We start from the raw sequence: 18,054 nt of genomic DNA, 5'->3' as shown, positions 1-18,054 counted from the left end.
GGCAGAGTTTTTACCGTGTGGCCCTCTCTCCACAGGATGGAGCTGCGGTGCGTGATAGCCATCATCCGGCATGGAGACCGGACTCCGAAACAGAAGATGAAGATGGAGGTCCGGCACCCCAGGTAAAATAGTTTGGGATTGGCCCAGGTGGGATAGTGAGAGGTGAATTCTAAGATCTGCTGCCAATGGAGCCATTCCTGTACTTCTTCTATAGCAGAAAGACAGCTATGGTCAGCTTAACTCTTCCTTTACGACATTCTGGGGGCTTACGCATCGATAAAGTAGTATGACTTCAAGACCCTTCCACTGCTACTACTTAACATTTCTATAGCGCTACACGGCATACGCAGCACTGGTCAAACAACACACAAAAAAAAGACAGTCCCTGCCCAATGGAGCTTACAATTTCATAAAGCAAACATACAGGACAAGAGACTTGGGGAATTTCATAAAGCGAGACAATGATTAAAAAAGAAGAGAAGAAGTTAGTTAATTAAGCTTCTGAGTTAGCAGCACATGTTAGCAGATGTATGAGATCAAGTGTAAATGGCCAGGGCCCACTTAAAGAAATATCCTTGACCAGTTCTGTAGTGCAGACAAGAAAAATGTCCACAGATCTGTGTTACTCTGCTCCAAAAGAAAAGACAGACTCTACTTGTATTGAAGATGCTTGGTGGAGAGACGGAAGCTGGTCTACAGTTCCTAGAAACTCCTTCCTGGGTAGAATTGATCTTTTATCTATCTATCTATCTATCTCTCTCTCTCTCTCAACCAAGCTCAAGAAAAAGTAGATGAGTTGGCCCTCTTCTTCAGCAATATATTCTCTAACCTTCTAACACAGCTGAAGTCTAATACCTCTGCGCCATCCAGCACATATCTCCACCCCAACAAAGGCATTTCTCTCCAATCATTCGAACCCTTCACAACTTCAGAGATCCAATCAGTACTGAAGAAAATGAAACCCTCGTCACATCCATTTGACCATATCCCGACCAAACTGCTTCTTCTAATTCCAGACACCATCTCCAAAGCTCTGGCAGACATTATCAATTGTTCTTTATCCCAAGGAATCTATCCAGACGACCTTAAAATTGCATCCATCAAACCTCTCTTAAAAAAACCAAACTTAGACCCTAAAGATCCTACCAACTTTCGTCTAAACTCCAATCTCCCTTTCATAGCCAAGGTAATGGAAAAATTAGTTAACACCAAATTATCGGACTACCTCGAAGACCACAAAATCCTGTTCCCTACTCAATATGGCTTCCGAAAATCATTAAGTACTGAATCACTACTCATATCCCTGACAGATTACCTCATCATGGGCCTCGATAAAGGTCATGCCTACTTACTGATCCTCCTGGACTTCTCGGCAGCATTTGATACTGTTAACCACTCCATCCTCCTAAATCAGTTAGCTAACATCGGCATAACAGGTACGGCACTGGCCTGGTTCAAAACATTCCTTGGGAACAGAGGCTACAAGGTCAAAATACACAACAAAGAATCTCAGCGTTATCCTTCTTCTCTAGGAGTTCCGCAGGGCTCTTCCCTCTCACCCATGCTCTTTAACATTTACCTTCTCCCCCTCTGCCAACTGTTAACCAAACTGAACCTAAAACACTTTCTATATGCCGATGATGTTCAGATCGTCATCCCCCTTAAAGAATCCATCACAAAAACTCTAGAATTCTGGGAAAAGTGCCTCCTAGAAATCAACAGCCTCCTCTCCAGTCTAAACTTAATCCTAAATTCTTCAAAAAGCGAACTCCTTCTCATATCCCCGGAAAACAGTAACATCACTACAAATCCACCAGCCAACTTTCAAACACCTCAAGTAAGAGACCTAGGAGCTATCATTGATAATCGGCTAAACCTAAAATCATTTATTAACCAAACTACCAAGGACTGCTTTCATAAACTTCATGTCTTAAAAAGAATAAAACCACTTTTCCACTCTCACGACTACAGAACAGTCCTGCAAACAATAATCTTCTCTAAGTTAGACTATTGCAACTCTATATTATTAAGTCTACCCTCATCTCACACTAAACCTCTTCAGATGGTTCAAAACACGGCAGCCAGAATATTGACAAACACAAGGAGAAGAGATCACATTTCTCCAATCCTCAAAGACCTACATTGGCTGCCAATTCACTATAGAATCATATATAAGTCCATTACCTCTATCTACAAAGCTATCCATCAATACTCTCCGCTTAACCTACAAATCCCATTCAGAAAACATACTTCCTCCAGACCCATCAGAGAGTCCTATAGAGAATCTCTACAGGTACCACACTCCAAAACCTCTCAGCATATAACTTTCAGAGACAGGGCATTCTCCACAGCAGGACCACCTCTATGGAACTCCATTCCACCGGATCTGCGACAGGAACCCTGCCTTCCAACATTCAGGAAAAGACTCAAAACGTGGTTATTTAAGAAAGCCTTCCCATACCCCAACTGAACCTTAACTCTCCATTAACCGACTCTCAGACTTTACCTTAACATGGTAAACAATATCATTGCGAAATCCCATAACTTAGTAAATACCATAAATTTGTAAATTTGTTCTTTCTGTTAAATTCCTATCGACTTTTCACTGTTCCCAGTTGTGTATCTCCCTATTTTATTGTAACTGCAATGTTTTCGTTCCGCACCTGTTAATGTTCTTATTGTATCTTCTTTTGACACCCCTTTGTTAATTGTAAATTGGCATGATGTGATACCTATCGCGAATGCCGGTATAGAAAAACACAAAATAAATAAATAAATATCTATCTATTATGCCTAAGGTACTGCTTTCCCATATTTATTTATTTATTTATTTATTTATTTTTAATTTTTATAGACCGAAGTTCTTGTAGGAACTACAAATCAATCCGGTTTACATACAACTTTTAAATGCCCAAAAAGAGTAGTGGGCTTTACATAGAACAGTTGAACAATAAAACAGGTAACAATAGAACTAACAATAATGCTGGAACAAATAGAATAGATAACCAATTAAACATAGTAATATAGTAATAAATATTATATAGAAAATAAATATAAAAGAGATAGAGTAAATGGAGTGTGAGTACAGTATAAATACAAAAGATGAAAGAGCTCAAAAATTAAGGTACAGTTGAAAAAAATCGTAATAGGAAAAACAGTGAGATCCTATTTCAATGATATTTCCTGTAGGTGGGGTCCATTAAGGTTTTAATCTAAGAGGATATGAATGTGGATGTGGTGGGGATGGGCAGGGATGGGAGAAGCCCTTTACTGTCTTGTCGGTAGTGAGCTGCTGAAATTGACTGTTACTTCTTCAGTGGAACTGACAGGAACCGACTTTTGTTACTCATGTAGATTCTTTGAATTATTTGAACATTACGATGGTTATAAAACGGGGAAGTTGAAACTGAAGAAGCCAGAGCAGCTTCAGGTATTTACAAATATTATATTACATTTCTGTTTTTTGAAAAAGGCATCTTCTGAATATGAAGATATAATAGTGATGTTAATAAATGTGTCTTCTCCGAGATAGCCCTTTTGCTATTAGAGAGTTATCTAAATGCAAGTTTGGCCAAGAGTCTGTCTGCCGAAACTTGCTTCGCTTGATGCTTTTAACTATAATAGGTTTCTTTTCAAAACAGTTTTCAAAGAGCTATTGAGCGGCAAAGATAACTAGTTAATTTTAATTGGGTTATCTTTAGGAAAATTTTCAGCCAGACCTAACCGGTTAGGTTTTCACCTGAAATCTCACTTATATCTGGCTGGTGAAATTTAGGGCAGTGGTTTGTTTGGCTAGGGATGCCTGCTTAAACATAGCTGGTTAGCTCAGAAAAACGAGCATTAAGTAGGTACGTCCGAAGACTCCACCGGGAATGCCCCTTTTCTGACTGGCTAAATTTGCCCACTTTGTGACGTTATGTTGGTCAATATAGCCAGTCAGTGGGGGGGGGGGGGGGGGGGGGGGGCAGGGAGCAGAGAGAATTTTTAAAGACAGGGTTTTAATTTTTCCGAACCCTTCGAAAATTGAGCCATATATGAGTTTTGCATTTCTGGATGCTTTTATCAACTTGTCTTTTTAATATGAAAACAGGAAACAGTCTTCTTTCCTGCCTTGTAGAGTGGGAAGGTCTGACTGCTGAGCCATGCCAGACATTTGGGATTAGATGACCAACTCAGAACGGTTTAGAAGTAGTGAGGGATCTAACCAGTTAGAGCAAATATTGGGAACACTGGCTGGGCTAGCCGGCTACATTTAGCAGCCCAGATTTCACTCAGCAGCTCATCACCTCTTGTGGCTCTGACAGTGCTGGCGGCGCTGCTGCCCTTGCTGTCAGAGCAAACAGGGACGCTGAGTCAGCAGGAGAGAGAGAGGGTCCTGCTCGGGGCTGGTGGCTCCCCACACAGCATTTTATTTCATGTGGGAGGGAGGAGGACTTGGCTGGCTGACACTGATTTTCTGTCCTAACTTACTAAGGGCCAGATTTTGTAACCTACGTGCGGGCGTAGATTTGTGCGCACAAATCTACGCCCGATTTTATAACATGAACACGCAGCCGCGCGCATGTTATAAAATCTGGGGTCGGCGCGCGCAAGGGGGTGCACGCTTGTGCACCTTGCGCGCACCGAGCCCTAGGAGAGCCCTGATGGCTTTCCCCGTTTCCTCCGAAATCAGAGCGGCCTGGGAGGGAACTTTTCTTCCGCCCCCCCCCCCCCCCACCTTCCCCTCCCTTCCCCTATCTAACCCGTCCCCAGCCCTATCTAAATCCCCCCCCCTTTGTTTTATTATTTACGCCTGCCACTGGGCAGGCGTAGGTTGCACGCGCCAAGTGCCGGCACGCGATCCCCGGGCCCAGCAGCAGTGGCGAAGCCTCTGGCCACGCCCTGCCCCTCCCCGCCCATGCCCCGCCCATTTTTTTCAAGTCTCGGGACATACGTGCGTCCCGGGGCTTGCGCGCGTAACCCTTTTAAAATCTGCCCCTAAGTGTAGCCCGGGAACGTAGATGCATTAAATCTAGCCGGTCAAAGCAGGGTGAATATTCAGCTGAGAACCTAAATGATTATCTTACCCGCTCAGTGGGTTTCTGAATATGGACCTTGATATTTTTATGCGTTGCTAACAAATGAAGCTCCAAAATATATCTTCCCCCATCCTCCACCCCCCATACACACACGTAATGACTTGAAGCCACCAAAGTTTAGTATGGAAGCAGGTGTCAGGGTGCCAGCTGGTTAAATAACAGTTACAGCGCCTCTGTCCGTCCGTCCGTCCGACACCCCTGGCATGAAAGCTCTTCCTCTCTGGTGTAAGGAGCCTTTCCTGCTGAACGTCCGCTCTTCTGTCCTGCAGGAAGTTCTGGATATCGCTCGCCTGCTGCTCGCAGAGCTGGGAACGCACAATGACTGTGAAATAGAGGAGAGGAAATGTAAACTGGAGCAGCTGAAATCTGTCTTGGAAATGTGAGTGCACATCTAACAGCCTAATACACCCAAAGCAGCACCTTTCTAGCAAGGCGATCTCCAGGCTCCTCTTCCAGCATTCAGATATCTAAGTTCAAGGGTAGAATAGAAATGAGAACTGCAAGAGATAGAGTCACATATGTCTCCTTGTTTGGGTTAATCTGTACACTTATAATGACCAGACAAGCATGGACACTTATGCAAGTTTATCGTTGATACTCTTTTTTTTTTTTTTTTGTTTCATCCTTCACGGAGCAAGTGAGGATGAGAATCATTGTTCCGTTTCCCTGTCACTCACTTTGCACTGGGGGGGTTATGGACCTTAAACCTTTTCCAGCTGTTGACTCAAGCACAACTGGCCAGTGATATCAGGCTACTGAAGGCTTGCCGCCCAGTTGAGGATTCCTTGCAAATGTGATCTGAAAAAGACTTAAATCCACCTGCTTTTCATGATAAAATGTCCATTTGTACAGCTGAACCCACCAACGTATAGAGCAGCTGGCATGATCAATAATCACACTAGGAATCGGGGAGGGATGGAAAAGACTGTGTTAGACTTAATGGAATTATAATTGACAGTAGGACAAAATTGCTATTAAAGTGTTTATATTCCGTCTCAGAGATTATAGGGATTCCACCACATCAGAAAGGTACACGTTTAGAAGTCAATATTTAAAGGGGTTTAGGTAACCTTTAAGTTACCCGTGCAAATCTTGAGATTTGAAATTCTCACGTCATCGACGTGGGTAATAAAATTTACCTGGATAAAAAGAGGCAGGACATGGAGTGTACTTACCTTTCACATGGATAGGATAGCGCTGATATTCAGCGCTAACTGGGCAATGATAGCAGTTAAATCTGGCTGTGCGAATCCCTGCCCTCGGGTTGCCCGGGTATTTTCAGAGGCAGAATTACCCTGGTAACTTTCCCGTTCACCGCTCTGGTGAATTTTACCCTCTTATTATTATTTGAGTGGTTGTAGTTGAATCTTTCTTTGCCAGTTTGGGCGCCGTGGTGGAAAGGCGAATTGCAAATACCCCTAAATAAAGAAAATAAATGTTTTACGTCTGGTGCAGAGCGTAAGGTTGGTACAGTGGCAGAGAGGATAGGATGTCCCGTCCAGAAGGAGGATGAGTTTGCATTAGAAACAATATCTTCTGAGCTACGCTGGTGCTTTCTAGCAGAAAAATGTGATGGCCGAGGTAGCAGTGGCCTACAGCATCGTTCCAGCTTGCGCACGCTCTATGTGAAATCGCTCTAATCACTCAGATACCAGTTGATCAGGGAAGACAGAGGCACGTGATTCGGGGGGGGGGGGGGGGGGGGGGGGGTTCTTTTTATATCCCGTTCCAAAACTAGAGCACAGAGTAGGGGGTAGGCATTTGCGAATATTTCTGATATTTGGAAGGGTTTTAGGCACAATGCAGTGGTTGCAGCGCGGTTATTAGCACAGGCACCTCCTGTAGGTGCTGAACGGTTACATTGCCTTCTCTCGCCGAGCACATCTGTACCCGCAGAGGAAAAAAGAGCAGTGCTCAAACCCTAAGCACTGTGAATGTCTCAACTGATTCCCCGTCTCTTCGCAGGTACGGGCATTTTTCAGGCATTAACAGGAAGGTCCAGCTGACATACCTGCCTCATGGGCATCCAAAGCCCTCCAGTGAAGAAGAAGGTAAGACCAAACATTTACTGTCTTATCCTTTTTTTTTAATTCATGTTCTAAGGTTTGTTACGTCATTTGCACCATTGCACTGCACTACTGCACAGGTGGAAAGCTTTTTCGGGGATTTGTGTGCACAAGACGTTTGATCATAGATGAGCTAAAAAATGAAATCCCCCCAACCCCCCCACCTGCCGCTTGCAGTGCAGATGTTCAGTCCAGGGCATGGCTCATTGCATCACAGTCGTTCAAAAAAAAAAAAAAAGCCGCGTGCCTGAATTTAGCAACCTAGGTAAGATCCCTAAGTAAGCTCCTAATTTCAGCTGAATTTAGGTGCCCACGTTTTCAGATGTAAATTCAGTTAAATTTAGGGACCCAAATTTTAGGGCCTAGATTTAGGGCTTCTGTTCATTTGCCTGGATTTAGGCTTCCAACAGGGTCATTCTTTATTGAGCGATGTGCCGGTATCTCCTGCGGTATTATTAAAATGAGGGGAAGGGGGAGGAGTGTGGGCGGGGTTTATTGAGCGATGTGCCGGTATCTCCTGCGGTATTATTAAAATGAGGGGAAGGGGGAGGAGTGTGGGCGGGGTTTGGGCGGAGTGATCTCCTGGCAGTGCTGCGGGAAATAACTCCACCTTTTCTCGTGGCGCTATGGGGGGGTGGTGAGAGGGGGATGAAAGGGGCAAAACCCGCACCGCCATGATGCCGGCTGCCCACTATCACCCCCCCGTCCCTTTTATATTCGCGAAACATCATTCTGCTGTAAATATAGCAGAATGGTGAATCTAGGGGTAGGTTAGATACCTGGTGCTGAAGATCAGTGTTGAGCTCATTCTTTTCCCCCCTGCCCTAATGCCACCCACCTTTCAGGTCTCCAAATTAAGGCGTCTAGAGCTCGATGTTCACAAAATCCAGGCACCTGGATCTGGTTCTTTTCCCAGGCTGACTCCCTAAATCCAGGCACCTGAAAAGTGGGCGTGGCTAGGGGTGGGGACACGACTGGGGAGGAACTTAGGTGTCCACTGCTGACCTGGGCAGCCAAATCTGGCGCTACTAGGGCCAGGCCTAAATCTGGCTGCCTGTCATCCCCCTCCAACTCGCCGGATGCAGAATTAAATTGCGGGGCTCACAGCCTTTCGATTCCTACTCCTGCCCAGCAGGGGTTAAAAAGCTAGCAGAGACAATGGCCCCTCTCATCCCCCTCTCGCCATTCCCAAATATAAAACAACCAAGCACCTGGGGCTTGTCCGAGGGTGCCCCTCTGATCTCTCCCTCCCAACCCCCAAACCTCTGCCCGTCTTTCCCAAAAAGCCAGAGGACACAATCTTACAGGTCCTCTCAGCTGAGCACTTCTCATTGGGTTTGGGAGGGGGGCTGGAAGAGCGCCTTCGGACATGCTTCTGCTTTTTTTAATCTTTGGGCCATTGGGAGCGGGGATTGGGGGGGGGGGGGGGGGGAGGGCTGTTGGCCCTGATAATTTTTTAAACTTTTGCTAAGCAGGCGGCGAGATCATAATTTAATTTTGTTTTGGGAGTGAGATGACTTAGCTGCCTAGCACTCATTTTCAGCACCAGGCAGCTATTCTAGGAAATCTCAGTTGTAGGCCCTGTAAATTTTAATTTAGGCTCCTATTTCCAGCACCAATTTTTAGGTGCCTAAAAATGGCTGAATATGGGAACCTAGATTAGGCACCTAAGTAAGATGGTAAATCAATGCACATAGCACTTTTTAAAAAATTGGGCTCCTAGAGAAATTAGGAGCTGAAATTTAAAAACTCGGCCCTAGTATTCAAAAGGGCCAAGTTAGGGGTTTAGATGTCCATTTTCAAAGGGTTTAGGTGCTTAGCTTTGGGAGTTAAGTTCCCAAATTGGCCCTTCTGAAAATTTGCTAGGGCCGAATCCCTAAATTTAGGTGAATGTTCTGCTGAAACCTTAGGCCGACCAGAGTTACTTGGATAAGTTTGGCCGGCAGCAATTGAATGTCAGTGCTGAGCGGCCAGAGTAGGACTGTGCTCTGGGAACAGCTCCAAACCCGGCTCTTTGTTCATCCGAGTTTTCTCCAGGCAACGATCTGTTCACAGAAAATGTAGCCAGTCAGTGGGAGGATACTGTGAAGTATCAAGCTTGTCCAGCAAACCCTTTGAACTCTCGACCCCTATGTAAATTAATATAAAGGAATTCCACTTCTGGAGCGAAGGGTTAATGGAAGCATAAGTAGAAACATAGACTATGATGGCAGATAAGGACCATAAGGCCCATTTAGTCTGTCCAGTTCCAGGCACCTGATGATCTCTGGCTGCTTTTGGGATAAGCACGGGGTCTTCTGTGCTTATCCCAGGCTTTCTTGAATTCCATTCCCTCTTTTGTTTTCTCCACCTCCTTTAGGAGGCCCATTCCATACATCCGGCACCCTTTTCCATCAAGAAATGTCCTTTGACATTGCCCTCCATACACCATTTTGGTAACCTTATTCGGGACTGCCTGCAGTCAGTCTGTATCTTTCTGGACGAATGACCTCCAGAGTTAGACACAATGTTCTAGATGAGGTCTCATCAGTGACTTGAACAGAGGCGTTATCGCCCTTCTCTCTACTGGTTTTACCTCCCCCGCACCCTACCGCCTCTCTTGTGCTGACCACCTCCTTATTACACCGTTGTCACTACCTTCAGGTCATCAGACAGGGTCTGTTTCCTGGCTGGGGAATATCAGTATCTCACCCTCCATTGTTGACCACGCCCTTGGACTTCTGCACCCTGCCCTCCATCCACACTGCATGACTCTGCGCTTGTAGACCTCTCCTCAGATTTTCTTAGATCACTTCTCATTTTGTCTGTTCCTTTCGGGATGTCCACTCTATTGCAGATCTTAGTATCATCTGCAAAATAGCAATTGTCTTTAATGCAGGTGGGTTTATGAATTGTTAAATGTTCATGGTGATGGAGTTAAAGGTGTAATGATGATGGAGGGTATGGGAAGCTCCGAAGGAAGCACAAAATAGTTTTTTTTGTGTTGCTGTTGGGTTTTGTATTTCATTTTGTTTCCATTATTATCTGTATACCACCTGATCAGACAATACAAATAAAGGGATACACTTCCGTTAACTTATTAATCCAATTACTGAGAAAGCGTCAGGATCCTAGAGGGATTAGTACCTTAGTACCAGGTTCTACTTCTTGTCTTAATTTAACATTGGCTTCACTTCATTTTCAGATGCCCGCAAAGAGGCCCCATCTCTGCTACTGGTGCTGAAATGGGGTGGCGAGTTAACCCCCGCTGGACGAGTACAAGCAGAAGAGTTGGGACGGGCATTTCGTTGCATGTACCCGGGTGGGCAAGGTGAGGACTTTGCAAACTAATCCCATGCTCAATCTTCTCTGCTTATCTTTCCTGGTTCTCTAGTCCGTCTCTGCTTCCCTTCCGACCTCTCATTTGCCTCCCCAGCCTTCCTATGGTGTTCGTTCTCTTCTTCCCATCCTTTCGCTGCTCTTTCTCTCCTCTGATCTTCTCCTGCTTCCTGTCTTACTTGCCTTCCTTCCTGCTCTTTGTGGCCTCTCTCCATGTCTTTCTTGGTCTCTTTCATCTTTGTTTTCCCTTCCTCCTTCCCATGCACTTTATCTGCCTTCCATCGTGTCCTCTCCACCTCGCACTCAGTTTCCCCGGCTACCACCTTTCCCTTTTCTAAAACCGAGCCATTTTCATTCCTTCCACACTCTCTTTATCCCTTCCCTTCTGTTATTCCCACAAACGTGTGATCTGTTCCCTGCTGACCTAGGAAAGGGATTTTCCTGTTTCTTGACTTGTAAGGAGCGTATGTGATAGGCTAAGAGTTACATAAAGAGTTTAACTCTTTATCTCTTTCCTGCCTTTGACCTGTTTTAGTGGAAGGTAACGGCAGGGCTGTGGGCTGTAGCTCTCCTATTGACTGCGGTAAGGGTGCTGAATGCTAGTGTGATCTGCCTAGTCCTTATAACAGCATCCAGGGAGAATCTGCTTCCATCACGTACTTAACAAACAACCATCCTAACAACATTCATCTCATAACTAACTCCTTTTCAAAGCGGGGTTTTCATTTCCTTAACCTTCCCCTTTAACTATCTGCTATCTTTCATCTATTTTGTGAACAGGAACCAGGAATTGCCCATGGTGATCCATCTGGCATGCACGCGAGTGTACCCAAATCCTCTTTTTAATTAGTATGCCAGTAGGAGAACTTGATTGGTGCACATCCCATTGCATTGTGTATGTCCTGGAGCTCTGTGCATATTAATATCCATATGTGACGTTCATTATTTTAATTTTGTTAACGGATATCTCAGTGTGACTGCCTTTGCATTCAGGGGGTCTTTGGGTGTGTACTGAGATATCTTTAGTAAATTCCCTCATTTATGGGGCAACGGGGGAGGGGCAGCGCCAACACATGAGTCAACAGAACTCCTGGAACGTGTGTTTCAGTTTTTCCATCGCTGATCGAGTGACCTTGGGCATGTGACTTTGTCTCCTTGTGGCTCAGTTCACCCAACTAATTGGTTAATAGTTTCACTTTTAGGAAGCTTCCATGCATTCCCTGTGCCAGAAATGGGATGCTAGGCTATGCAGCCAAGAGGTGGCTGCATTATGTTAATGAAGTGCTGTAACCACGAAGCACTTTGGATGAAAAGCACGAGATAAAATCTGACTTATATTTATCATTACTGCTCCTGCAATAACGAATGTCACATCTCTATAATATTACATTTCCGATTGTATAACGAAAATATTTAACAGTATATAAAATAAGTAAAAAAAATAACCACAACAAATGTAAAAAAATATTAAGCATAAGACAGTTTTTTTTAAGCACATAGCAGATGAAAGGTCAACCCAAATTCAAAATGAGCACAGGATAAATACAAAAACCCCCCAAACAACTGATCCTGAAATTAAAATTGGATCAAGGCCAACAAAACTAAAACTAGGCTCATGGCTAATGGATGAAAAAACAAAGGGTGCTAAGACCATCAGTAATAACCTGCCTGTGGATCGTTATGAATCGATAGTGGTTCTTTATTTAATTATAAGCACACAGATGCAGCACTGTGCTAAAACAATTAACCAAGTGTGTCCTTCATACATTGCAGCCTTGATTGTAAAAACAGCACAGAAACCAAAGTAGTTCACCCTCCAAAGTAATGATTTGCTCTTTTATTTACATTTATAACATGCTTTGTAAAAAAAAAAAAAAAAACATCCTAAAAGTAAAAAACACCGCTTTTTCTCCCACACTGGAAAAGCATGGGCACGGAGTACCTGGTTAAGTAGCTGCTGGAACTGTACACATCAATCTATGCATTAGTAAATCCCCACCCATCATTTGAATGCTGGATTTGATAGGAATTGCAAAGTTCCCGCCGTTTCTTAATAAGGAGTTGTGATCCGTCCTCCTATATTGCTACTCTTGGCTATTTGGTCTTCCTGTTCGTCAGGCTTCCATTTGCAGAGGGATGTTTTAGTTTGCATGACTGATAGCGCAGGACAGAATCTTTGGTCAATGAATGATTTTCCTGAAGTGCTTGGCCGCTCAGTGGAACCATAGGACAAGTCACCAAATGATTTCAGTATTATTAATATTAGTAGTAGTAGTAGTAGTAATAGTTTCAGATTTCTTGGATACTTTGTTCAGAGTAGTAAAGTTAGCCAATCAATGTAATAAAGCAACTGTAAAAGCTAATAGTATGCTTGGTTGCATAGGCAGAAATCTCAATAGCTGCCATTTGGCCTTGGTATAGGTCACTTTGAGTACTGTGTTCAGTTCTAGAGGCTGCTGTACATTTGTAAAGAGGATGTAATAGAAACATTAACGTATTTGTTAATGACAGGCTTCAGTGCAGTATAGGCAGGTGAAATGTTCCGTAGAAAAGGAAATTCAAGAACAATCGGTCATGATCTGAAGTTGCAGTGAGTAAGGTTCAGAGGAAACATAAGAAAATACTGACAGGGTGGTAGCAATACTGTGAGAGAAATGAAGCATTCTTGGGATTGATATAGAGGGCAGAGGTAGGAATAAGGTTAGAAGGTTGCAGTTGCAAATAATCCACTCATCACTCCTTCGAGAACAGTAGAAAGGGGAGAGGTGATAAGGAGAAAAACAAGACAGATAAGGAAACATGAGCTATCGCCACTACAGGTCATGGGGTAGTCTGGCGGGAGCCAGTAGGCTACAACTCCCCAGAAACCAACTGGGTCAGTGCTGGCAGGTTGATGGTGACCAGGGTAAAGCCATGGCTGGGTGGGCAACAGCCCTACTCATTTTAAGCAAAAGCCTCACTAGTTTTGGTAGCTGTTTAGATTGTTACAAAGCTTGTCATAAGACATAGGGGGAATAAAGGCTTGGGTGTTGAATTAAATATGGGAATATGTATGCTCATCTACTCAGGATGATAGAAAAGCAAAGAGAAATATAGCAAACATTGACTTGAGTACAAAGAAATATCCTACAAGTGCTCAAGCTTCTATGGCTGACAGCTGTGTAGACCAGAACAACTGGGCAGGTTGGATGGGCCAGTTGGTCTTTATCTGCTATCATCTGCTATGTTGCTATGTTAAGGTGGTTGCAATGGGCTGCCCATTGCTTTATGACAGCCCCTTCAAGTTGTGGTGTCTTGGTGAGGCCAACCCACAAGCACTGAAATATGCTTGTCAATGGAAAGAAATAGGGCTTTGGTGGATGGTCAAAAGAAGAAGAAGAAACAACAGTAGTTAAAAAAAAAAAAAGCTATATGAGCTGGCCTGGTGGCTTAGTGATAAACACTGCATACTGTTATGTAGAGAACTTGGGTTCAATTTCTGGGTTGGCCAGGACTCGGAGATGCTGTGAAGACAGCATTCACCATCCTTGGGAGGAGGAAATCTTGGGCACTGCTCAACGGAGAAACTTAGCGGCCAGACTCAGGGTCTGCATTAGCTGGGTTTTGGAGGGATCTGTGATTTATGGCCACTGGCCAAGGTCCATCACTGCAGTGACTTGGCTTGGTGGAGGATATAAGAGTGCAATCCCCAGGCAGTTGTTCAAAGGCTCATGGCCCTGTAGCCCAAGAGAGGCTGGTTTTGATTGAGCTAGCAGCCTAAAAGGAAGAGGAGGAGAAAACTGCAGGGGCAATAAATAAATAAAGCTCAGAATTGCATATCGAAAGTCCACTACTTACCCGATATCAGTTAAACAAGCATTGCAATTATGTCATTGCTTTCGAAATTTGCTGCAATTTTCCTGAACCTTTGCAGTGTTACTGTCTGCAGGGGTGGCACAATTTTTGCAAGTGAATGTTTGTTTTTTGGTTTTTTTTGCTTCACCTTAAGCGGTAACCCTTTCCACCAGCAGGAAGCCATTCCTCACTCACGGAGGTTGTGGCTTCCTTTTCTGCAAGATGAATGACGAAGAAAGGGAAAGAGACAGAAAAAAGGGATGTGACAGAATCCAGGGGAGAAAAAAAGGTGCCACATGTTGAGATGTGCCTGCAAACCTCTGTCCTTGAGTGGTATATTGAGACTATCTGAAGCTCTCTACATGCTGTATATTGAGATGTACTCTTATACTCTTCTATTCTATGTATAATCACAGGTGACTATGCCGGTTTTCCCGGTTGTGGACTGCTCCGTCTACACAGCACCTTCCGGCACGACCTCAAGATCTATGCCTCAGATGAAGGACGGGTACAAATGACCGCAGCAGCTTTTGCAAAGGTACTTTTGGTTATTCAGTTTGTGTTTTCTGCAGCCACTGAATAGAGCCCCAGTAAATATTGACAAGATAGGCATTAGCAGAACAATAAGGGTCTAACCCTTGTGTCCTTTGTACTGACCTTTTATTGGGCAATGAATGCATTTTCAGCCAACACAGTCAGAGACTGGAGGGATTCTGAAACTTCCACACCATTAAAATGATATGGATGGTTTTCCTCTTTTATTTCTTTAGTGGCAACAAGTTTCCAGGATAGCTGAGTAGCTTATTTCAAGTCAGCGACATGGCAGAGTCACTTGTTTATTTTATTTAAAAAGATGTATTTACTGCTTTATCCACAAATCTAGGTAGTTTACAAAATAATACATCCATAAAATTGTAGGGAAACATATGAAAGCATAACTTCAAAATTCATAGATAACTAAAAGCAAAAATATACATTAAAAAAAAAATTAAATTAAAAAATAAACAGGTAACATCACTTATTTGAGGCTTTTGGTGTGTGTTCTGGGTAGAAGATGACTCTTTAGAGGTTTTTGGAGGCCCTGTTAGGAGTATATAAAGGGTCTATGCATTTTTCTTGGTGATTTTTTATCTGCAGACACGCGCCCTGTGAAGGTACCAGTCCTGTGTTCTGCCCCCCTCTTCCAATGTGCTGCATGTACAGCCGAAAATAAAAGTGAATAGATATAAAGAAGGTTCTGGCTATTGTAATAATTGTTGTTTGGGCTACGTTTATGACATTTCTTTGGACAAAGTGGAATCCTTATTATCTTTGATGATGCTCTTTGACCACTGCAGGGTCTCCTTGCTCTGGAGGGGGAACTGACCCCTATCCTGGTGCAGATGGTAAAAAGTGCCAACATGAATGGCCTGTTGGACAGTGACAGTGACTCCCTCAGCAACTGTCAGCAGAGGGTGAAAGCACGGCTCCATGAGATCATGCAGACGGACAGGGAATTTGCTGAGGAGGACAATGAGAAGGTAATAGTTTCGTTAGCAGGGTTCTTCAGACATTGGAAAAACAGCACTAAAAAGCAACATACGCTGTTAACATTTTCACTCCTGCTGACTGCCATCCTGGGTGCATCTCCTGGGTGCATCTCCTGGGTGCATCTCCTGCTGACTGCCATCCTGGGTGCATCTCCTACCTTGTTTATTATTTATTGCTTTAAAATCTTATTATTTATTGCTTTAAAATCTTCCTGGTGCTTTCTTTTTAGCTGGCTCCCACAGGCAGCTCCTCTGTGGTCAATTCCATGGCATCTATCAAAAATCCAGTCAAGACCTGTGACCTGGTGTACTCCCTGATAGAGAACCTCACCTCACAAATTCAGAAGAGGCTGGAGGACCCCAAATCTGCAGGTGAGCACTGCCGTGCATATGATTTTCTCAGTTCACTTATACCCCGGGGGCCCTGTTCCGGCTGTCCTTGGCGTGGTGTTTTCCTCACTGTAGCCCTGTGGCTTTCACTCCCAGAGCTAACAGTTTTTCCTTATCAAGAACTTTTGACTACTAATTCAGTATTTTAGGAGACAGTTCAATATTCAGCTACTGTAGTTCTTAGAAACACTCAACATCCAAGCGGATCCATTTTCTCTATGTGAGAACTAAAATGAGAATAACTTAGTTTCTGATGCAAACTACAGTTCGTTAAGATTTTTTTGCAATGAACTTTAATGCACCAAATGTTTCAAATTCCAGCAAATCACGCTAAAAATAGTCAATAATATGCAGACGAAATCAAATAATTTGACAATGAAGACGTTACTTGCATTCTGAATGACACTGCAGTATCAGAGAAAGTATAACTGCTATTATTGTAATTATTATGTAGGGACCGTCATGCCACCCGCAGCTACTGGGGCAAATTTTTATGTCTTCTAGTTTTTTCACCGCTCAGGGTACACTTTAATCATTGGTCCAATATGTAAACAGTTTTTGCTTTTTGTATTTTTTAAAACTTTTTAACATTTAGTAAAAGACGAGATATTGGACCAATGATTAAAGTGTACCCTGAGCGGTGAAAAAACTGGAAGACATTTATTTATTTATTTATTGAGGTTTTTTTATACTGTCATTCGGTGAAGCCATCACAATGGTTTACAAGATTCAAAAGGTAGTATCTTAACATATGCGAATTAAGGGTATAACAGGATACATATTGTATTCTAAGATGAGCGGATAAGGGGAACGGAAAGGGAAAAGTTTAGGGGGAGGATGGGAGGTGGGTGGAGGTGCTGCGGGGGGGGGGGGCGGGGTGTGTGAAAGGAAAGAGTGGGGAAAAGGAGGGTTACAGGGGTGGGGAAATTAGTTAAATGGAAAGTTATTCATTTTTAAAATCCGACAAAAAATCATATTTGACTGAGACGGGTCTGCTTGGTGCTGGTCTATGTCTTGTTTTTGCGTGGTTTCGGTTGGTAATTCTGTTGGGTGTTTGGATGTTTTGATACTTGATTGTCAATGTAGACGTTGTAAAACAGCCATGTTTTTAGATCCTTTTTGAATGTTTTCAGGTTAGGTTGGGTTCTCAAATCTTCTGGGAGGGAGTTCCATATTTTAGGGCAGGCGATGGAAAATGCTCTTTCTCTGGTTGCTGTCAAGTGAGCATCTCTGATGGGGGCGGGGGGGGGGGGCTGTTAAAAGGCCTGTGTTGTTTGAACGTAAGTTTCTTTGGGGATTCTGGGGAGTTATGTTTAATCCAGTTTGACCTTGATGTTCATTGTGTAGTAATTTGTGTATGATGGTCATGGATTTGTGTTCAATTCGGGATTTGATTGGAAGCCAGTGTAGTGAAATCAGTATTGGTGTTATGTGATCATTCCTCTTTGTCCCAGTATCCCCGGGGTGGCATGAAGGACCCTACATAATAATTACAATAATACTTTCTCTGATACTTGCATTCTGAATGACATTGCAGTAACGTCTTCATTTAAATGGCTAAAATAGACCAGCAAGTCTTACCTGCACCCCTGGAGCGATCACAAATCATTTCAAGCTATTCCTAGAATCCTTAAGGTTTAAGGTTTATTTATTTTTTATACCGTCATTTCAGTGGAACCATCATAACGGTGAACAATCATTAAAGTAAGAAGATACAATACATAATCAAATCATATACAACTTAATAATCAATAAAACATAAATACTAAAACAAACCTTCGCTTAATCAATTGTGGCTTTTCTATGCACAGGTGTTTTCAGGAGCAACTCTTTATGTAT

At 43.4% G+C, this 18,054-nt stretch overlaps 1 protein-coding gene across 19 annotated transcripts in view; it reads left to right on the top strand.

The window, feature by feature from the left end:
• PPIP5K1 (diphosphoinositol pentakisphosphate kinase 1) overlaps window positions 1-18,054 on the top strand; it is a 149,781-nt gene that overhangs the window by 63,430 nt on the left and 68,297 nt on the right. For 14 of the 19 annotated variants that reach the window (XR_003852305.1, XM_029574314.1, XM_029574313.1 and 11 more), the window contains 9 exons: window positions 36-122; window positions 3,355-3,430; window positions 5,348-5,457; window positions 7,044-7,129; window positions 10,329-10,454; window positions 10,998-11,045; window positions 14,713-14,834; window positions 15,634-15,816; window positions 16,056-16,197. Coding sequence is in view for 18 of the 19 variants with exons in the window: in XM_029574314.1 (XP_029430174.1) it covers window positions 36-122; window positions 3,355-3,430; window positions 5,348-5,457; window positions 7,044-7,129; window positions 10,329-10,454; window positions 10,998-11,045; window positions 14,713-14,834; window positions 15,634-15,816; window positions 16,056-16,197 (980 nt within the window). In the remaining variant the exon portion in view is untranslated. The remainder of the gene's footprint in view (window positions 1-35; window positions 123-3,354; window positions 3,431-5,347; window positions 5,458-7,043; window positions 7,130-10,328; window positions 10,455-10,997; window positions 11,046-14,712; window positions 14,835-15,633; window positions 15,817-16,055; window positions 16,198-18,054) is intronic. The other 5 variants (XM_029574303.1, XM_029574315.1, XM_029574311.1 and 2 more) reach the window with 1 other exon arrangement.

This window comes from Rhinatrema bivittatum, chromosome 13, assembly GCF_901001135.1.
Source record: "Rhinatrema bivittatum chromosome 13, aRhiBiv1.1, whole genome shotgun sequence".
Classification (NCBI taxonomy): domain Eukaryota; kingdom Metazoa; phylum Chordata; class Amphibia; order Gymnophiona; family Rhinatrematidae; genus Rhinatrema; species Rhinatrema bivittatum.
Note: the sequence above shows the minus strand (reverse complement) of the source record. Positions and strands in the feature narration are given on the sequence as shown.